This window comes from Carassius carassius, chromosome 30 (genome assembly GCF_963082965.1).
Source record: "Carassius carassius chromosome 30, fCarCar2.1, whole genome shotgun sequence".
Classification (NCBI taxonomy): domain Eukaryota; kingdom Metazoa; phylum Chordata; class Actinopteri; order Cypriniformes; family Cyprinidae; genus Carassius; species Carassius carassius.
This window is the reverse complement of record NC_081784.1, coordinates 5,605,363-5,625,566: the sequence shown is the minus strand read 5'-3', so window position 1 is coordinate 5,625,566 and position 20,204 is coordinate 5,605,363. Positions and strand designations below refer to the sequence as shown.

General features: G+C 37.1%; 1 protein-coding gene across 4 annotated transcripts in view; it reads left to right on the top strand.

The window, feature by feature from the left end:
- The window catches only part of LOC132110461 (cGMP-dependent protein kinase 1-like), an 86,939-nt gene that overhangs the window by 16,363 nt on the left and 50,372 nt on the right, over positions 1 to 20,204 (top strand). The window contains exons 1-3 of one of the 4 annotated variants that reach the window (XM_059517088.1): positions 2,482 to 2,612; positions 2,733 to 2,826; positions 13,937 to 14,103. In XM_059517088.1, the coding sequence (XP_059373071.1) occupies positions 13,980 to 14,103 (124 nt within the window). In that variant the 5' untranslated portion in view covers positions 2,482 to 2,612; positions 2,733 to 2,826; positions 13,937 to 13,979. Of the gene's footprint in view, positions 1 to 2,135; positions 2,613 to 2,732; positions 2,827 to 6,602; positions 7,391 to 13,936; positions 14,104 to 20,204 lie in introns of those variants that run through there. The other 3 variants (XM_059517087.1, XM_059517086.1, XM_059517089.1) reach the window with 3 other exon arrangements.

Genomic DNA, 20,204 nt, shown 5'->3' with positions numbered 1-20,204 from the left:
CACGGTAATATTACTGTAAATCTGACTACAGTACACAACATACTGTATAATAACTTACTGTACTGTATATTTATACTGTAAAATTAATTACAGTTCATGTTTTTGCACTGTATTTTAAAATACTGTAAAGTTACTATGCAGTATAATTGATTACGGTAGTTTTTCTAATCACATATACGCATATATACACAACATATAACTAACTACAATCTGTTACATGCTTAAAAAATGAAATATAAAGGCTTGTATGCAAAAAAAAAATGTGCACAGTTATATTACTGATTATTAGATGTCATGTAAATTATGACAACACACAGAAGTCCATTTAAAAACTTTTATTACAATTTAATTCATTAAACAGTAAAAACACTCTCCGGACTTGACAGGGCAAATGCAGATCCCAGGTTTTTGCTGCCTATACAGAACAAAACACAAAAATTGAGTTGCACTACAGCTTGACAGACATCAGTGTGATAAACAGACTTGAAAATGACTTAACTCTTTATTAACCGAAGAGCGATACTCATCAGCACGCTGCAATGTCGAACAACATACACGCTGAAAGAAATGAAAAACAAATTCAACACTGCATAGACATCCTGATCTCCTCGATCCGTTACAAAGCTAAAACCGCTCTCATTTTATGAATTTTACTGCGTTCTTCAATAGCTGAAAATGACTTACCTCTTTATTAACCGAAAGAGATAAAAATGCAACTCATTATTTCATATTTTATTAAAATGATATTTTCCGTATAATTGTGTAGTTATCTCAGCTATTATGTATTTACAGTTTTAAAGAAGATACATGCATTAGCCTACATGCCTCCTTTTGAACTGCCACTTCAGACTTGTTCTCCTCAGTCCATCCTACTTCTCTTTGACATTTCAGTTTGACATCAGTCACTTTGGTGCATTTCTCAAATCAGAAATGAAATTCTCAAAACTAGTACAACCTCCACATCATCTAGTCATTTATACACATCATAAAACCAGTTTATCATTCTTTTGAACAAGCTGTGATTTATTTTCTACATTCATGCAATTAATTATGCGGTTTCCTACATTATCAGTTGCTAATGTCATGTTGCTCAAAATGTAGTCTTACCCCTCAAAACATCTAGTCTTTAGTTCATCGTATAAGTCATTAAATGCAAAATGGTTAATCTAGTTGTCATAAACTGCCAAGCACATTTTTTATTTTTATTTTTACACATTATTACGTAACGATGGAAAGTTTGGTTCATTTCAGTGAATCGGTCCTTCCGAACAGTTCGTTTCAAAGAAAAATTAATCAGTCTTTACGTCATAACGTCGTTCCGTGCCATTCCGATGTGGCATAGGCCTACTAAATTCACAGTGTTGTTTATGATAGGCCTATTCTTTTTTTTCTTTTCTTTTTTTCTTTTTCTTTTTTACAAAGATTTCACTGTGATTGTGTAATTTTACTGTATTGGTTTAACTTGTTCTAGTTCATTTTGTTGCAGCCATGAATTGCTTTGTATAAATACAAATCAAATTTGCCTTTTCATAGCCTAAATTCAAACAATACTAAAATTATTCTCTAAACTAAAAGGGTTTGCACTTAAAATGTTATTTTTAAAAACAACTGTTTTTGCATGTGTTCTCATAGCTAACATCGCTCCGCCCTCTGTCAAATCCTTTTACAGTCTATGGTCAAATCATTGGTTCAGTCTAAATCAGCTCACTCATCTGAGTCTACAAATCGAGAATGTTAAAATAATAATAATTATAGTAATAATAAGCCGTTTCTCGCTCAGTGAGTTGGGAACTGCCCGGACAGATTAAATTCAAATTGAAGAGAATGTGCAACCAATTCATTGAAAAGATACGATTCATTAAAGTGAATCTGATTCTTTCGAAGAATGGTTCGTTCATGTATCGGACACAGCAAGTTGTCATATCAATCAGTGCGCGTTTGACATCACATTTCACACTGCTGCCATTCTAGTGTACTGTAAGTGCATTTAAACAGCCTCGTCGCTTTAAAATGTCAGTGTAAACGCACCTAGTAGTATGTAGAATATAGGCTACAGTTTCCGATGCCCCCCCCCCCCCCCCCCCAAGCAAAAAAGTTAAACTCCGCCTATTCTGAAGACCCCGTGTATGAGGAGACAATCTGTATAGGGTATGGTGTGTTCATTTGGACGGGGATGTTTGGGACAGAAGTGTCCGATAGCGGGACCGACGCCGACTCCCGTTTCCAGCTGCAAACACGAGGATAGATCAGCTGTTTTACACTGGAGCTTCACAACCAGAGCTCGTCTGGGCGCGTGATACAGTTTGAGAGCGCGCCTGGTTGATTATAACGGGACTAAAGTTGTTTTACTACCTCAGAATGAGTGACCTAGAGGAAGACTTTGCCAAGATTTTAATGCTGAAGGAGGAGAGGATACGAGATCTGGAAAGACGTTTGCTGGAGCGGGAAGACGAAATTCACGAGCTGAAGAGAAAGCTTCACAAATGTCAGTCCGTTTTACCGAGCGCGCAGATCGGACCACGGACACACCGCGCGCAGGGAATATCAGCCGAACCGCAAACGCACCAGGATTTATCAAACCAAATCTTTAGGAGAGTTGCCAAATCTGACAGGTGAGAGTGCAAGTATTTAACATATGCAATTAATGCTTCATGGCTTTACACAAGTCTTGAGTCATAACTTTGAATAGTTTGCACTTTCTTTGACATTATTTGATTTGATTCTATCTGTAGATCATTAAGTGTATTTGAGGTTGAGGATTCAGGACATGAATGAAGAAACTCATGATGACAGAGCATCTTTCTGAAACTTCAGAGAGAGGAAGAGGTGAGGGATATAGAGTGTATCATTGATCTAAGCATCATCACCATCCGCTCCCAGAGGGCTCTGAATACAGGAAGCTTCATGCATTATCGGCTTTTAGGGTTTGAACGTGTAGCGCCCAAGAGCCTGTCTCAGGATATTTAATACGCCATTAGAAAGTGCTTTGTTTGACCATATGCTTCCCCTCCCATCAGCCCTATCCATCCCATTCTCTGAGCATCTTTGTAGAGGATTTGACTGAACTTTCTAAGGGTTGCAAATTATAAGTTTAAGACTTTGCTTATTGCTTTTGGCAAAATTATTTGGAAAAATGCTTACACCTAACACACACACATAAAATGCATCTGTATTTCTGTATACAGCTTAGCACTCAGCGTATTTGCATGAGTTAAATGCCACCACAGGCTCAGTCTATAATCCTTGTTTTCCAAGTTTCAAATTGTGTTTAGGCTGAATCTCAAAAGACTGTGGAAAACATATCAGCATCACCTCACTTTTGATTTGCATGTAGCAATGCCCACAAGAGGGCAGAAGCTCTGCTATTGTTGTTTTCCTCCATTACTTAAAGGGTTAGTTCACCCAAAAATCTAAATTATGTAATTAATAACTTACCCTCATGTCGTTCCAAACCCGTGAGACCACCGTTCATCTACGGAACACAGTTTAAGATATTTTTAGATTTAGTCCGAGAGCTCTCAGTTCCTCCATTGAAACTGTGTGTACGGTATACTGTCCATGTCCAGAAACGTAAGAAAAACATCATCAAAGTAGTCCATGTGACATCAGAGGGTCAGTTAGAATTTTTTGAAGCATCGAAAATACATTTTGAACTGCTGTGAAGAGAGAACTGAAGATGAACACCAAACCGAGCCAGATAACGAACAAAAGATTGACTCGTTCTCGAGTCAAGAACCGGTTGCATCTGTTTTCGGATCACCAGTAGTTCTTTAGGACAGTTCGATTCAATAAACCGGTTGAAGAAAACGGTTCAGAGGTTCTTTTGCACTAGACGCAATGATGTAATTTGCGATGATTGCCCTTGATTCAAGCCTTCGGTTTACCCGCGCTCATAATATTAGCACAGAATCAGTTCAGAATCAATCACCAAAAGAATCAGTTCAGTTCAGATGCTCTGTGTGTCGGTCTGCTTCACGCTGAATCACACATGCGCAGTATCATCAGCTCCTAGGTTCTCTAATTGGACGAGTCTGACAGAAACAGTTCTTGACTCGAGAAGGAGTCAATCTTTTGTTCGTTATCTGGCTCGGCTCGGTGTTCATCTTCAGTTCTCTCTTCACAGCAGTTCAGTTAGTGTACTGTTTGAGTAAATGAATTACTCTGGGATATTGGTTTGTTTTAACTCAGAGGGAGTGTCAGCCACATTAAAAAAGTTAACAGCTTAAGTCATTTGTGGATTAATGCTTATTGGAGACGCTAACCATTTCAAACGATTCAGTTCGATTTGGTGAACTGGTTCAAGAAGATCCGGTTACATCGAATGATCTCGAACCGGATATCACTACACTGCAGTTAACACGCTCACAACAGACATGGAAGAGAAGACAATGCTGAATAAAGTCGTAGTTTTTGCTATTTTTGGACCAAAATGTATTTTTGATGCTTCAAAAAATTCTAACTGACCCTCTGATGTCACATGGACTACTTTGATGATGTTTTTCTTACCTTTCTGGACATGGACAGTAGACCGTTCACACAGTTTCAATGGAGGGACTGAGAGCTCTCGGACTAATTAAAAAAATATCTTAAACTGTGCTCCGTAGATGAACGGTGGTCTCACGGGTTTGGAACGACATGAGGGTGAGTTATTAATGACATAATTTTGATTTTTGGGTGAACTAACCCTTTAAGGGCCTTCACATCACTAATAACCAAAAGAACCTAATAGTCTTCATAATTGCATTTTTAGGAATGCTCACCCTTGGAGCATAGTATGTGCAGTTATGTATCTAGTGTGAAGGTAGTATGAAGACAGATGTACTGGCCTAATGACTCCTACCTTAATGATTTAATTATGGATGAAGCCGAGGGATAAAAGCTGTTTGCAGCTTAATGAGCGCTGAGACCATATGCTGATAAACAAACTTTGCCCTGTGATGCATCATCTGAGTTTTTCCACTAATGACAATAATTGCAATGAGAATCCTACTTTTAGCACCTTGTTAGTGATGGAGAAGTGCTGCATCCCAATTTTTAATCCACAATACGAGTTAATGACACTTCCTTAAGCTTAACATGTATTTTCAGAGGAGAATTCCCAGTGAACGGTAATTTAATTAAGGAATAGTGGAGAGTTTGTCTCCTCATGATTTGAAATGAGATCTTGGTGTCATCTAAAAAAAAAGAAGCTGGTGCACTTGTAAGGGTCCCAAAGAGACAAAATGGCGGCAGATGTGAGTCTGTGGCGGAAAAGGGACTGCCACACTAGTCATGTTACAACAGATCCTCTTTCCATCGATCGACAGAGGAAGAACCCTGCAGGAAGAGTTTATAGAGGTGAAATTTAAAGCCTGTTTTTCTGAGAGAGGTCCTTTCAAGGACAGTGACAGTGAAAAAAGAGATGGAAACGAGCAGCAAAATGAACGAATCTTGCATTCCTTGATTGTTATTTTCAGGCATTGTTTAGATGAATTGTTCTTTGTGTGTTATTTTTGACTTCTTTAACTATCCAAAGAATGATAGACATCTGGGTGCTGTCGTGGGCCTTTGGGATCTTTTCACTAGTGGTTTCAGATAGCAAAGATGAGGGATTGTTTCACTCATGCTCACCTGCTCTTACTGTCTTTGTGTCTCTTTAAGCTCTGTCCTCATCAGTTTTTAGTTTATTAATCAGCTAAAGCTTGCAAAGAGAACACTGCAGTGCAGAACCAAAAAAGGCATCCAGATTAGATGCACAACAGTACTTGAACCGTTCCTTGGACGTTGCTTGGACTGTTGGATCAGTCTGCTGTTTCTTCAGAGAGTATTATTATCACATAATTTATATATTAAAGTTACAGTCTGTAACTTTTTTTGTTTAAAAATGGTGCTATATAAATAAGGTTTTATTATTATTATTATTATTTATTATTATTATAAAAATCACTAGCCCTCGGATCTTTTCATTGTTCCTGTGTGTCTTTCATTGTCTGCCACCAGAGGGCGCCGTATATCCTTCTATAAATTGATGCATCTCTATAAGCTAGGCTCTCCTCAGTGGAGACAGGATAAATATTAGAGGTGACTAGGGCTAACATTTTATTCCAATGAATGAATATTTCTCAGGTAGGTTTAGTTTTCAAAGCAATATCTGTGTAGACTCATACGGCAAGTAATAGCATTTGATCAATTCCTATCATTAAAGCCCAAGATTAAGACACAACATCTTAAAAATAAAGGTTACAAAAGTGGGTGTCCACAGCGATGCCATGGAAGAAATGTTATGGACCACAGATTCCAATAAAGAACCTTTATTTTTAGTTGTCACAATGGAAACCTGCCATAAAATAACCTATAGGCTTTTTGAAAACAGTAAGGTCTACAACAAGGTGTCTGTGGTGGTAACAGAGAAATATCAAACCATTCTTTTGCCAACAGAAATGGTATTTTATACATTCTATTATTATGCCAACGTATGAAAAGTAGCCTATGTGACAACTTGCCCGACCTTGTCTTAAAACCCAGAAAAGTCTTCATTATAGCTGAGTTTTGTTTTAAAGTTTGGAATTTATGACTTTTATGACCTCACATCTCCAGGTTTTATTGTTTGAAAACCAATTAGCAAGAAACAAATGCTACAAAAAAAAATAGTTTAAGATATTTTATAGTTCTACATTACTGTAAAGTTTTTGCCTAAAAAGCTGACGGTTACCACGTGTACATAGCTGAAGATGCGTAATACTGACTGTCCAGGAATCCCGCGCTCTTCTGAGACCCGCGCGAGCGTTCCGTGCGAGTCTCGAGCTCCATTCATTCATCACGTCACTGCCCTCGAGCGACGCGCGCTCAGCTTCACACGGATACGCTCCTGTCAGGGCTGAGGATTTCTGCTGCTCAGAGGGATTGAGTGCCGATTCTTTCCTTTCCTCTTTTAACACAAATAGCCTACACTGAGAGACCTTTTCCCCCAAGGGTTCTTCTCGTTTTTGTAGATTTGTAGGTCATTTTAGAGTAGAATAGACGCTGGTTTAGTGCACAGTATTTTTTTTCCTCTCAGTAAAGTTACTAAAAGTGCAGTTCTGGGAGGTTTATTCGGTTCAGAAGGGATGATGATGGGGACTTTACGCGACCTCCAGTACGCTCTTCAGGAGAAAATCGAAGAACTGAGACAGAGAGACGCGCTCATTGACGAACTGGAGCTCGAACTGGATCAGAAAGACGAACTCATTCAGAAACTGCAAAACGAACTCGATAAGTACCGCTCCGTGATCCGCCCGGCGACCCAACAGGTCCAGAGCCGCTCGGAGCTGCAGGAGCATCAGCGCACCAAACGCCAGGCGATCAGCGCCGAACCAGCCAACGTCCAGCAGCTGAGTCACGTGACCCTGCCCAGCGTCGCCAAGAGTGCCAAGTAGGTTAACTCAAAAAAATTTAACATTGAAATGATTAAATACGACATTAAAGTAATCCAATACTAAACCATCAATAAAAGCATTCAGTAGGCCTATACCTAAAACTATTAATTTAAATACCACTTTAAATTTTTACAAATTTCTACAGAGTCATCACATACCACATTATGCTTTCTTTAAAAAGTTGAATGTTATTTGACGAATTGAATGTTGAATTAAAGTTAAAGTCATCAAATACCTCATAAAGCTCTATAAATAGATAATATAAATTAATTACCTATAAAGTAGCTTACAAATGTCACTAGGAAACAACAGCAGTTTAACAGTGAGGAACAACTTTCTGGCAATTAAATAAAAGCCAACCAGATCACAGTAATCTTTTTTTTTTCTTCTCAACTTTTATATCTGACAAGATCCATTCCCACAGAACCCAAGGTTAGATTAAAGCCTGTAACATGGATGGATCCCTACAAGGAGACAAGAAGCTTTACTTCAGAATATGCCTCAGTACACCAAATATTTGCATAGTGTGTCATACTGTTTATTTGGACACTGTATACTCATTTGACATACTGCTTTTTGCATAGATATAGACAAGAAAAGAATGCATGCTGTATACTTAACTGAACTCAACAGTTGTTCTTCAGAACATCATCCATAAAAAATCACCATAGTTTTTACTTAAATACTAACTACAGTAAATATGTTATTTTAACCCAGTTTTTTTAAACTGGAGTAACTATGGTGTTTTGGCAATGGTTACCATGGTAACATTCTTGAAAAGGAGGCAATAACATGGGCTGCGCAGGTTGCACATTTGAAATCATTATGATGTCTGTTGTAAATCTGAAAATTTACAGAGGCAAATTCATTATATTCTGTTCAAAATACTATTCATTGACATTTGCAGAAGCATCTCATTGATGACGTTCCAAGAAAGTTTGATTTTCCACAAGGAAACATCTGAACCAGGAATAGCATGTCCGTACTGAGCAGTTAGGAACATTGATGTGGGAAATACCCAAAGACTATAATAACTGCTTTGTTTAACGGACTGGTAATTTGCTTATCAAAGCAGTGTGATATCATGCAGCAGGTGGATCACGAACACTATTTACATGCTGTTATTAGGCAAACAGTAGTGTGTCATGTTGCGTTTTAATTGAAATAGACACTGTCAAGAACAGAGGACCTAATCAGACTAAACAGTTCCCCTGGAAGTGAAGGATTTTTGCATTTCAGCCTGCTGTCATGAACACACACAGACTTCTAAATTAATTTGCTTCTACTGGTCTGGCAGCAGAGGAACATCATTCTTCCGTTTCTAACCCGCATGGCCTCCCCCATCTGCTGTGCATCTGACATTTGACAGCTCAACACTGTACTAATTTACAACGTAACCTTGTTTTGTACAGAAAAACCCTTTGAACCCTATCACAGCAGAGTCTTTTCTTCTATTCTGCTTGCATCTTGAGCTGAACAGCACTTTAAGAATTTATTATGAAGATTTAAAAGAAAAAAGCTTTCATAACAGCGTGTGTTGGGCTGCCAGATGGGAACAAACTGGCATCAATATTGCTTTACTCTTCGAAAGCTCATGTGTTGGGAGAATTCGATATCTTAGGAATGTCTGCACTGGACCCTTTGTCCTTTGAATATGACATTTCATCACACGTTTCTGAAAACTTGTTTCTTAGTGTAGTGGTTAAAGCTGCGAGGTTGCAGGTCGGATCTCCAGAAAGAGTGAACCATGAGCCTGTAAAATATGAATGTTAGAAATGGTTTATTTTGGCTTTATTTCAATAACCAAAACCACTCTTTTTTAGATTTAGTTCTAGTTTTAGTACTTGTATACCTATTACCGAAATAGAAAATACATATATGGCAGCGTAGTGGACTAACTTGAGACTTAGACTTAACCAGACTGATTCAGGTTGATTGTTCAAGGCTGTTCTATTGTGACTTTGTACAAAAGTGCCAGAAACTATTTTTTCAGTTGTGTGGATATAAATAAAGATTCTGTTCTATTCCACTGAGTCAGAATATGGCTAAAGCAAGCCACAACAAAACATTTAGTATTTATAGGCATAAGCACCCATGTTGAAGAATATGCTGGTTAGGTGTGTTTTGAAGCATGGCATCTGGTTTGAGCTGGTCTTTAGTTGGTTATGAGCTGGTTTAAGATGGTCCTGAGCAGGAGCTAATAGCTCAAACCAGCTGCCAGCTTTTTTAAAGGGCATCAACATGTTTATATCTGCAACGCAGATTTCATAAAAAAATAAATAAAATAAAAATAAAAATAAAGGATAGATTATTTGCAGCTTCATTCTGCAGCCTAGAAATAAATCAACTTTGTCATTCATTTGTCTCATGTTATTATGCACTCATGTCATGTGCAGTATGAGCTGTTATCTTCAGTCAAACTTTGCTTCCTGTTTTTTGCATTCTGCCCAGAAAATTGATAGAACAAACAGAGGAAGATATGGCCATTTATTCATTAGCACACACATCTACAGATGACCACGGAGCTACTGATGTCTTTCCAATGAGGCCAGAATGATCTTTCAGTGAGGCCAGAGTACGTGAATCAATACAGAACCTTGGGACAGTTCTCCGCACCAGTAACATAATTAATTCAAGTCAAGTCACCTTTATTTATATAGGACTTCATACAATACAGATTGTTTCAAGGCAGCTTCACAGTAATAAACAGGGCCCGGTTCCCCGATAACGTTCACTCTTAGCGCGCTAAGAAGACATTGAAAGATATATCTTACCAAAGTTGTTAATGTTTCTAAGTGTGTTCCCCGAAGTGTCCGTTAGGAAGCTTCTTAGCACGCTGCCTCTTACGTCCAACGTTACAAGAGCGCTGTCCAAAGTCAGGGTGCTGAATTAGTTGGCATCGATTGCTCATGAATCGATTTTCCACTTTACGCGAAGGTGCAATACAGCGTTAAGAAAGACTACACGTTCTATGCAAATGAAACATTCCTCAAATTATTACAGTAACATTTATTTTAACATAGTTTAAGTTATCAGTAAAATATAGACTATAAATTAAATTATCAAAGGGTCAGTAATGTTCACACGATATGTTGTGATGGTAAGACAAACCGGGTATCCCTCGCTTTAGCAAAAAAAAAAATAAAAAAAAAAAAGTAGCGCTGGCCTTCAGGGCTTAAAGCAGAATTCCGCCGCGTTAGCCTGGCCAGCGCAGGTCTGGGAAGGTCCAGCTGCTCCACAATGAGTTATTTTTTGAGTTATTTTTAATATAGCCACGTCAGGCAAAATGTCAAAAGGGCTTAAGTTTTGCCGAATAAAAAAACTGACATGGACTAAACAGCTCCAAGTCCGGCTCCGTCTTTGATTCAATACAAGAACACGTTGGATCGCTGCCATAGTTGGTCGCTTACTGGACACCACCATGCTTACCCATTTAAAGATCTTAGCCATTTAGAGCCAAATTGTTTGCCAGATTTTAATTATCAAAAAAATGATTGCCAATTCGCTTTAATTACATTACGAAAAAGCCTAGGCTAATTACCACCTTATTAGTTCTGTAACCACATAAAGTCAACTTCATAAATAGGCCTGTATCCATTGCGAACATAATTTATTATGAGTCTTGAAAAATAACAGAAAATCATTGTTGAGCCACAAAATTGTCAACATACCATAGTTTGACTTGTACTTCGCTGCGCTGGTTTCTAAAGACTGCTAGACAGTAGCGTCATGAGCTCAAATAACGCTAAGAGAGAGCTACGAATGGTCCAGACCAACCTTACGAAAGTATGACTTACAGAAGATATACTTAGCATACGAACGTTTCGGGAACCGTGCCATAAGGTTAAGAGAGAGGTTAAGGAATAGGTTAAGAACTACTTAGCGATAAGAACGTTTTGGGGAACCGGGCCCTGGTCTGTGTTTCCCGATAACGCTGTCTCTTAGCACACTGCGAAGACTCTAAAGGTATGCCTTAACTGAAGGTGTACCATTTCTAGGGGTGTTCCCGGAACTATACCTTAGAAGGTTGCTTAATATACTGTAAACCTTCTTATGTGCGATGTTACCAGGTGCTGTCCATAGCAGTGGTGCTGAATTGGTTGGCTCGAGAATTGATTATTCATTCTGTACACAGGCTTCTTCACTGCATAATGTGAGAAAGTGATTCATTTCGGTTCAGTAACAGTGTTGATGTTGCAAAATTCATTCTCCAGTTTCAAGTATTTTAAATAATATTCAATCTTGCAAGACAAATAAAAGGCCTACTAATAAGAAATGTTCTCACAGACGTTCAGCCATTGTAGCTCCATGTCCACAGCTTTCTCAGATTTACTCTGGTTTAATCCTTAGCATACTTTGTCCTTTTAAGGGAGAAAGTCTGTCGACCTGTGTTATGTGAATGTCCTCCTGAAAAAGGCAGTGAGTAAAATTCTAAGTCAAACAGAGTTTGGGAAGGTTACAGGATGATCCGGAGGTTGTCTGCTGTAAATGAGGCCAGTGATCTCTCTGCTTTTACTGGATGCATAACATCTTCCCTGACTGTTCCACTAGAAAGTGAGTGTCCTCTAGAACACAGACCGCCTTACAATAATACCACACAAGTCTTGGAGGGATTACTCAGAAATTGCTCTGAATGTAAACACCTTTACGGACCTTCTGGTGGCTTATTTATTGTGTCTAGTGTGCATGTCGTTTTATGTTTTGACATTCAAAAAAATAAAAAATAAAAATATAAATACAAATTAATGTAGATTTAAATGTTGTCTCAATTCAAATTATATTCTATTTGTAGCTGAATTTGAGTATGCACTTTTTATACTGTAAGGCTGTTGCAGTGAAATAACCTATGTTATATATTGAGATCCCAGTTGATTTTCCTAAATATAATTGGAATAGTTCACCCAAAAATTAAAATGTACTCACCCTTAGGCTATCCAAGATGTTGATGAGTTTTTTTCTTCGTCTGAACAGATTTGGATAAATGTAGCATTACATCACTTGCTCACCAATAAATCATCTGCAGTGAATGGGTGCCATCAGAATGAGTGTCCAAACAGCTGATAAAAACATCACAATAATCCACAAGTAATCCACACGACTCCAGTCCATCAGTTAACATTAAACTGTTGTATCTGGCTAAAATATGAGTCCTTTCTCCATTATATTGCTTTCTGCAGTTAAAATGTTGAATTGTCTGAATCAGGAGAGAAATATGCACAGATCAAGCACCATTTACGATTGAAAATAGTCTAAAACAGTTCTAACCAAATATGTTGTTGATTTTGATCAGAGAGAACAGGGGATGGATTTGTATTTATTTTCTTTTACTGGAGAAGGTATTGTTATAGATAGAAAACTAGTATTTTGGCCAGAAGCAACCATTTAAAGTTCAAATGGCTTAATGATGGATTTATTTCTAAAAACAATCAGCTTTTCAATTGACAAAACGTTAACTGATGGACTGGAGTTGTGTGATTTTTTTATTTTTTGGATTATTGTGATGTTTTCATTAGCTGATTGGACTCTCATTCTGATGGCCATGTTATTAACTTTTATTTTATTGGTCTTTAATTTTGTTATAATGCATGTCAAAAGTTGTCTCATTTCTTTCTATTTTTATATCTTAAAGTAAAAAAAAAATTTTCCCCAGGGTGAGACTGTCCGTGTGTCTGTGTCAAATAAAAAAGCTCTTCGTAAAGTACTGCAGACACCTTAAAAAAATAAAGGTCTGTTTTTGCTCACGGCGGAGCATGTCTGTGGAATGTAAACACTGTGTGGTTCATAGGTGAGCATTTGTGGGTTTTAGCAACTAAATCAGAAGACTGGCTTAAGTCCAGGACAACAAGAGCAGAGGAGCTGCTTTGTGTATGTCTGTAATGCAAACCCAATTTTTCAGCTAGTCTGATTTTTGTTTGCTGTGACGTCCAGCAGATTTTGTGTATTTACTTTCAGATCTTGAAATATCCTCTTCCTTTAATCTCTTTTTTTTTTCTAAACCCACATTCCTTGTGGATTCATTGGATTCACATTGACTATGTTTTGGATTACCATATCATTCAGCTCTTACTCTCTACTCTCTATATAATATGTATAGTGTGCAAATGTTAATACCTGGATAACACACTACAAAATGTGTACAACCGAGTATATTGCATTAGATGCTATTTCCTATATTGCATGTGTTTGCATTAAATTCCAATTTCATGTGATGAATGAAACTGCCAGCCATGCTTAATAATATTAATAGTATCAGATGTTTAAAAAAAAATTCTACTCATAGTTTGATTGAATTGCCAAAAGTTAAGATTAAAAATGATAAGTGGACACCATTCATATAATTAAATTTGCACATAATCATAATGAATTCATAAGGTCATGTTATAGTTGCATAACGCATTTTGTTTCACAAATAATTTTTTGAAAAGTATTTAGTGTATTCTGAGCAATAATCAGCGAGTTTCTATTTCAGGCATAGTCATTGTCTTTACTATGTTAAAGAAATTACATGGATCTTTTTAACAATGTTTTTCTGCACTGTACAGGTCAAAGGAACTGATCAAGTCAGCTATTCTGGACAATGACTTCATGAAGAATCTGGAGATGTCTCAGATCCAGGAAATAGTGGACTGTATGTATCCAGTGGACTATGACAAAAACAGCTGTATTATCAAAGAAGGGGATGTGGGCTCCCTCGTCTATGTCATGGAAGGTGAGAGACAGGAACGGAAAAGTTCTTTTTGAAAAGAGTTTGTGCTTTAAATATGTTTAGCAAGGCATAGTTCACCCAAAATGAAAGTTCTGTCATCATTTATTGACCATAATTTCTTTGAACCATGTGTAGATTTTTTTTTATTGGAAATCAGGCTGCCAAAAAGTCCCATTAAACTATAAAGCTTCTATCAAAGCTTTTAAAGTCATACGATCTCTTTTTTTTTTTTTAGGAACAGACCAAAAGTAAATACAAATTTTCTTTTTCTAGGTGAACTTAAGCCACCTATGCTGCCTTCATGTGCTATTTACAATATGCTTCATATGATCATTTTTATGTAGCCTATAAATACAGTACTTTAGCGTCAAGACAAAGGGATGTAGTTGTTGAACATCATTGACAGCAGCAATGGATATCCCCTCCACCATGTTTAAAAATGTATGACCCGCCCAACTCGGAAACTCTGGTTTTAAAATTATACCAGAATTTCCCATTAGTAAATACGACTTGAGAGGCATTCACATTAGGGCTGGGATAAACGATTATTTTTTAAACGATTAATCTAGCGATTATTTTTTCGATGCATCGATTAATCTAACGATTAATTTTTCGGGCCGATTCGATTTCGATTATCTCCCCATTAATTGACTACTAACAATTTATACATGTTGATTTACATATCTGAATGAAAAAAAACATGAATTCCTTAACATTGCAATATATGTTTATTACTCTTAAAATTACAAAATAAAAGACTGACTAAGAATGCAATTGTATAGAGCATAGCATTCAATAAAACCTTGAAGCCTTGAAAACACATAGCTTACTGAAAAAAAGTTATTCTTTCAGATGAAAATAACAACAACTTGATGTCTAGCATTCAATAAAAAAGTTCACCCAAAATACTTGTTTAGAGCAATTGAAAGAATACAGTAACCAATGTAAACTTTAGGGCTTTAAGCTAATACAGAGAGTGCTTTTCCAAAATAAAAATAAAAAATTTAACAGTGGGAGCCAGCAGCCTGTCATGGAGAAAAAAAAATCTCTGATTGCTCCACGTGAAACTTAGGCGTTCCGCCCTTTTACTATCGTGTCTAATGATTTTGGTTAATATTCACGAGGGGTGGGGGAAGAGAGAGAGAGAGCGCTCGTGTAGTTTGAAGACTGTGAGTGAAACTGCGCGTGAAACTTTGGTGTTTCGCCTTTTTTCTATCGTGTTTAATGATTTTGATTTTGCACAAGGGAGAGAGAGAGCAAGAAGCGCTTGTGTTGTTTGAAGACTCTGAGTGCGCGCGCAGCCGGGGCTCTCTCTCGTACGCGCACTGTCACTCACCGATCAAATAAGGCTTTGACACCCGACAAAAAAAAAGATCAATGCAGAAAAACCCCTGGATTGGTTATATAACGTTGGACAGAATGTTGATCCGGCCATCGCGTATATTCAGCGCACATAAGGTAAACGTTTTGCAAACGTATTTTTAGAGAAATAAAAACAGGTCGACGAATCGATGCGCATATTTTGCGTCGACGTATTTTTTGCGTCGACGTCATCGATGACCTCGACGCGTTGTCCCAGCCCTAATTCACATCTAATTTCCGATTAGGAAACTCGTATTTACAATAATTCCGATAGCATATGAAGACAGCATTAGTGTGGCTTTAGTGTTATAATGCCCATATATACATTTTAATTAGTATTAAACAGACCCTTCAACTTCCTTAATTAGGCAAATTAAAGTTTGAGAAGTGCCCAGACTTCTTACTGAGTAATTAATAGGCATTTCAGATTTGAAGACATTAACATAATATTTTAACATTTGTGGTAGTTGTTTTTTTTTTTTTTTTGGAAACTGGGGATGAAACATTATAGGTTATATTATATATTATGTATTACACATCATATATGATTAAATAACACAAGCACATATTTTTGAGAGTTTAATTTATCAGAAATACACAATAATGGCGTTCTAACATACATGAAATAAACACATGCAGGTTCACATTATTTTGCACAAAAATAATTAGACGGTACTTGTATGCAATACAGTAAATGCTTAGCATGCGTTTTGTGAGAATGTGCATGACATGACTTGTTAGCGCATTTAAGCAGTGTCATGAATGACAGTATGTCCTTAGTCAAAATACATACAACCATACTTTTCTGTCCATGTGATATATTTTTTTAATCATTGTTGATATGGTCTATCATTTAATTTATATATTTGTTTAAGCGTCATTTGGAATATTCTTTAAATATTTGATCTTGTTTTGGTGACAGCTGCAGAAGCCAGGTTAGGATTGTGTCGGCCCCCTGTATCTGAAATAATTACATCTGTCAATTTCTGTGGTTTAATGAGAGAAAAGAGCCGTTGTGTTTTCTTAGGGTCAGAGGATTTTCTCCGTCTTTCCTCTTTATGTTCCTGAGGGAATGGTGGAACACTACGTTTGAATTAAGGGATTTCGTTAGTCACGCTCCAGAGATTTGTGGTACAAATTGGGAACTTGCCCAACACAGACACTATATCCTGGCACAAGCCAATTAGAAAGATAGACTAAGTGGATATTGGCTGCATACAGTCCCAGAACACATTAGGGTATGTTGTTGTTTCGTAGTAATAAGACAAATAGAATAAAACAAAGAATTTTTTTTAATAAATTAAATATGTTCTCTCAGCATTAGCTCTGCCACATTCAGTTGTTTGCATAGATCAGCAAGAGCAAAGGATTCAGAGAGGATTTTTGGAGATTGGAGAGAGGGAGAACGAGAACTATTCTTTTGGGAGTTTTTATTAGAAAGAAAAACAAACTTTTCATGGCAGGGTTTCTGTCTTCCAGGATGAACATGTGAGACTAGGGGCCTCATTTATCAATCTAACGTAGAAACGAGTGCAGATCCATGCGCACAAATCAACTTACGACAAATAAACATTTGTATGCTGCCAATCTCATCGTACGAATGATTGCACGTAGATAAATGTGGCGGCTGAAAGCAATCGTCATTTAAATATCACGGCCCTTAAAACACTCTGGTTTAGAAGCCTCGCTTCTAGAGTTTATGACACCCAACCAAAAAGAGGAAGTAAACTCGTGAAAGAGAAATTGATCTTTCTCCAAAAACACCTGTTAACCTTGATTTACATTGGCTACATTGATTTATGTAATTCATATGTATTTTAAAATACTGGTAAATATAAACAGCTTATTTAGTTCCCCTCACTTTACAACAAATAGTTTAAATTTAAGGGAATTCAGAACAGAACATGAATAAAAAATAAGTAGGTATAAAATTATATATTAAAGGAGCCGTATGTAGGATTGTGGCCAAAACTGGTACTGCAATCACTATAAAAATACTGTAAAGCGGTGTACCCCCTCCCCCTACCCCCTGACTCGAGGTTGCCAGATAAGCTGCAGGATTCAGCAGAAACGAAACATTTGCCACAGCAATTATAACGTGGGACAAATTCAATATCACCAATGGCTATCACAGGGTTGTTTTCAGTTCCATCAGAAAATATTGTTAGAGTAGCTAAATTACATTAGCAATGGTCATACAGGTCAACTTGTAACTTAGTCCACGATATACGTGAAGAACAAATGACGAATCATTTTTACTGAGGTAACATTAGGCTACTGTCTCAATTACGTTTCAAATTGTTTTCCTCAGCGTCTCAGCATAATGACAGAGAAACATACGTCCATGTGAGCTAATGTTATGTTACTTTGCACAAACATGCATAACTTTGTTCGACTGTCATGAATATATGAAATGTCCATTGACATCAAGTACAAGTTAACCAAGCATAGATGGATCTTACCTGTCCAGGAGAAAATTAGCAACGTTGGAGTCTGTGTTCAAATTCTTCTCCATTTTCAGCCGTCTCCATCTTTCAAAAGCATCTCCAATACAAATTCTGGTTTTATTTCGGACTTTGTCATGGCGAATTTCTGAATTATAACGAGGTCTTTTTGATTTAGTAACATTAGACATTTTTATCCGACTGGAGTAAGGGTAGGTTACAGCAAACCTCGCAACACCGATCCCGAAACACTACTGACTTCATGATTGTAGATAGGTGGAGGGTGGCGCGGCAGGCCAAAACACAAAATGACAACATCAACATCAGTTGAGGGCTGCAAGTCCACTTTTTAAATGACAATATTCTGGCCGGACTACTGTTGTCAGTGATATTAGTATTTGAAATGAACATGATTCTTAATGTCTAGTGACACATCAGGGCCATTTTATGATTAATTGAAATAGATTTCTTACATACAGCTCCTTTAAACTAGAAAATAAAACACAAGTTAGGCTATTGTGGCATTTATTATAAACAGCATACAAATGTTAAGCAAAACTGAAATGGCATTAGGCTCACGAGCCTGTCTTATACCACAAAAATCCAAATGTTTTCATTTTTGCCATATTTGTAACATTTGTTTGCTTAACTATTATTCATTATGTAGCCTAAACATGACTACTGCATATACTGCACTCATTCTCTAATATCCGTGTAAAATCCTTCCCATGTGCAAAATTGTTTGTTTGGGTGCTGCACGCTGATTTTACAGTGAACCTTTTAAAATAAACAGTGTAACTTTTGTTTGGTTGACTGCATTTTAGTTTGATGATGAATGGCTGAAATGTCAGGCAACAGTAAAACTAATGTTGTTTGTGTGTGCGTGAGGCGCCTGTGCGATCAGATGGATTAAATCAAATGAAGATAGAAAGAAAATAAATAAAATGCATTAAGAGTGTCACACAAACAAGCGTGTCACACAAATCACATTAAGCGAGTTCTGTATTTTTATGGTACAAAAGAAGCTTTTGTTGATGAGATATATCATGGGTGGACAAAGTATTTAAGCTTTCAATCACACAAGAGGGACATTTTAGCTGAGATAATTAGTTCGGCCTTATGATAGGAGAGCCTAGACGGGAAATGATGCCATGCTATTATTGTGTCTTAAATGTCATATTAGGCTGTGTGCTGAAGTCACCATGCTAATTAGCCCCAATCTGAATAAATAAAGACATACTTAATGACTATAGATAATGTCAGCTCTAAAATTGCAGCATGTGTGTGTCTGATGCATGATTTCATACCCAAAAGTCATTTACCAGTCACCATTTGGAGAAAACCCTCCATATGGAAAGTGTTCTATCATGAAATCAAAACTGACCTCATGCATGACATACAAGGGAACATTATCTTTTTTAATCAAAATGTAATTATTTTTTAACCTCTGTAATAGTGGTTGACCCATTTAGCCAATAGCCAGTGCCGATATGTAGAAATGGCAGATATATGCCAGTATATTTTACATTCTGAAATCTGACTGGATATTAAATAAGAAAAAAATGTAGGGTGGTATTTAGATTTTGAAAAAAAAAAGTCAATTATATAGCAGAATAGAGCTACAGTAGGTGGTTGAAAGAGCAGGGTAACTTTATTTTATTCAAAATGTTATACACTAAATAAATCAAGTCCAATATGACTAGGAATCTGAAAAATTATTTCATGCTGACTTTAATGATGGCAGCGGTTCTCAATTCCAGTTCTCGCGGACCCTTCTCTGCACATTTAGCATGTCTCTCTTTGTTATCACAACTAATTCAGATAATGAGCATTAGAAGTGAGCTCTGTGCATGAACTGTGTTCCCATTGACATGGTCTCTACACAGTTTTCAATGCTCATACTCCCTGAGCAGGAGAAATCTGTTGAAGTTTACTTCACTTCAGAACTTTCATTCACGGATTTGCGCTGAACAACGTCTGTACACACAGACAAGTGTGACATCATATACCTCTGTAAATAAATACAATTTAAATTCACGTCTTGCACACTTCAATGCACTTTTAATTGAACATATACATTCGCTTCGAACTGGAATGATGGCCGAATATCCTGTGATGTCCACTTTGCAGGGCACTTATGTTCGAATAGAACAAACGTTTGAAGCGATAAGAGAGACATCACTTGTAACATCAGAACCGTGTTTAACCAGCATGAAATGTTGGCAGAGAGAGAGAGAGAGAGTGTGTGTGCAGAGATACTACAAATAATCATTATCTGTCACTTTGATGGACTGGGTT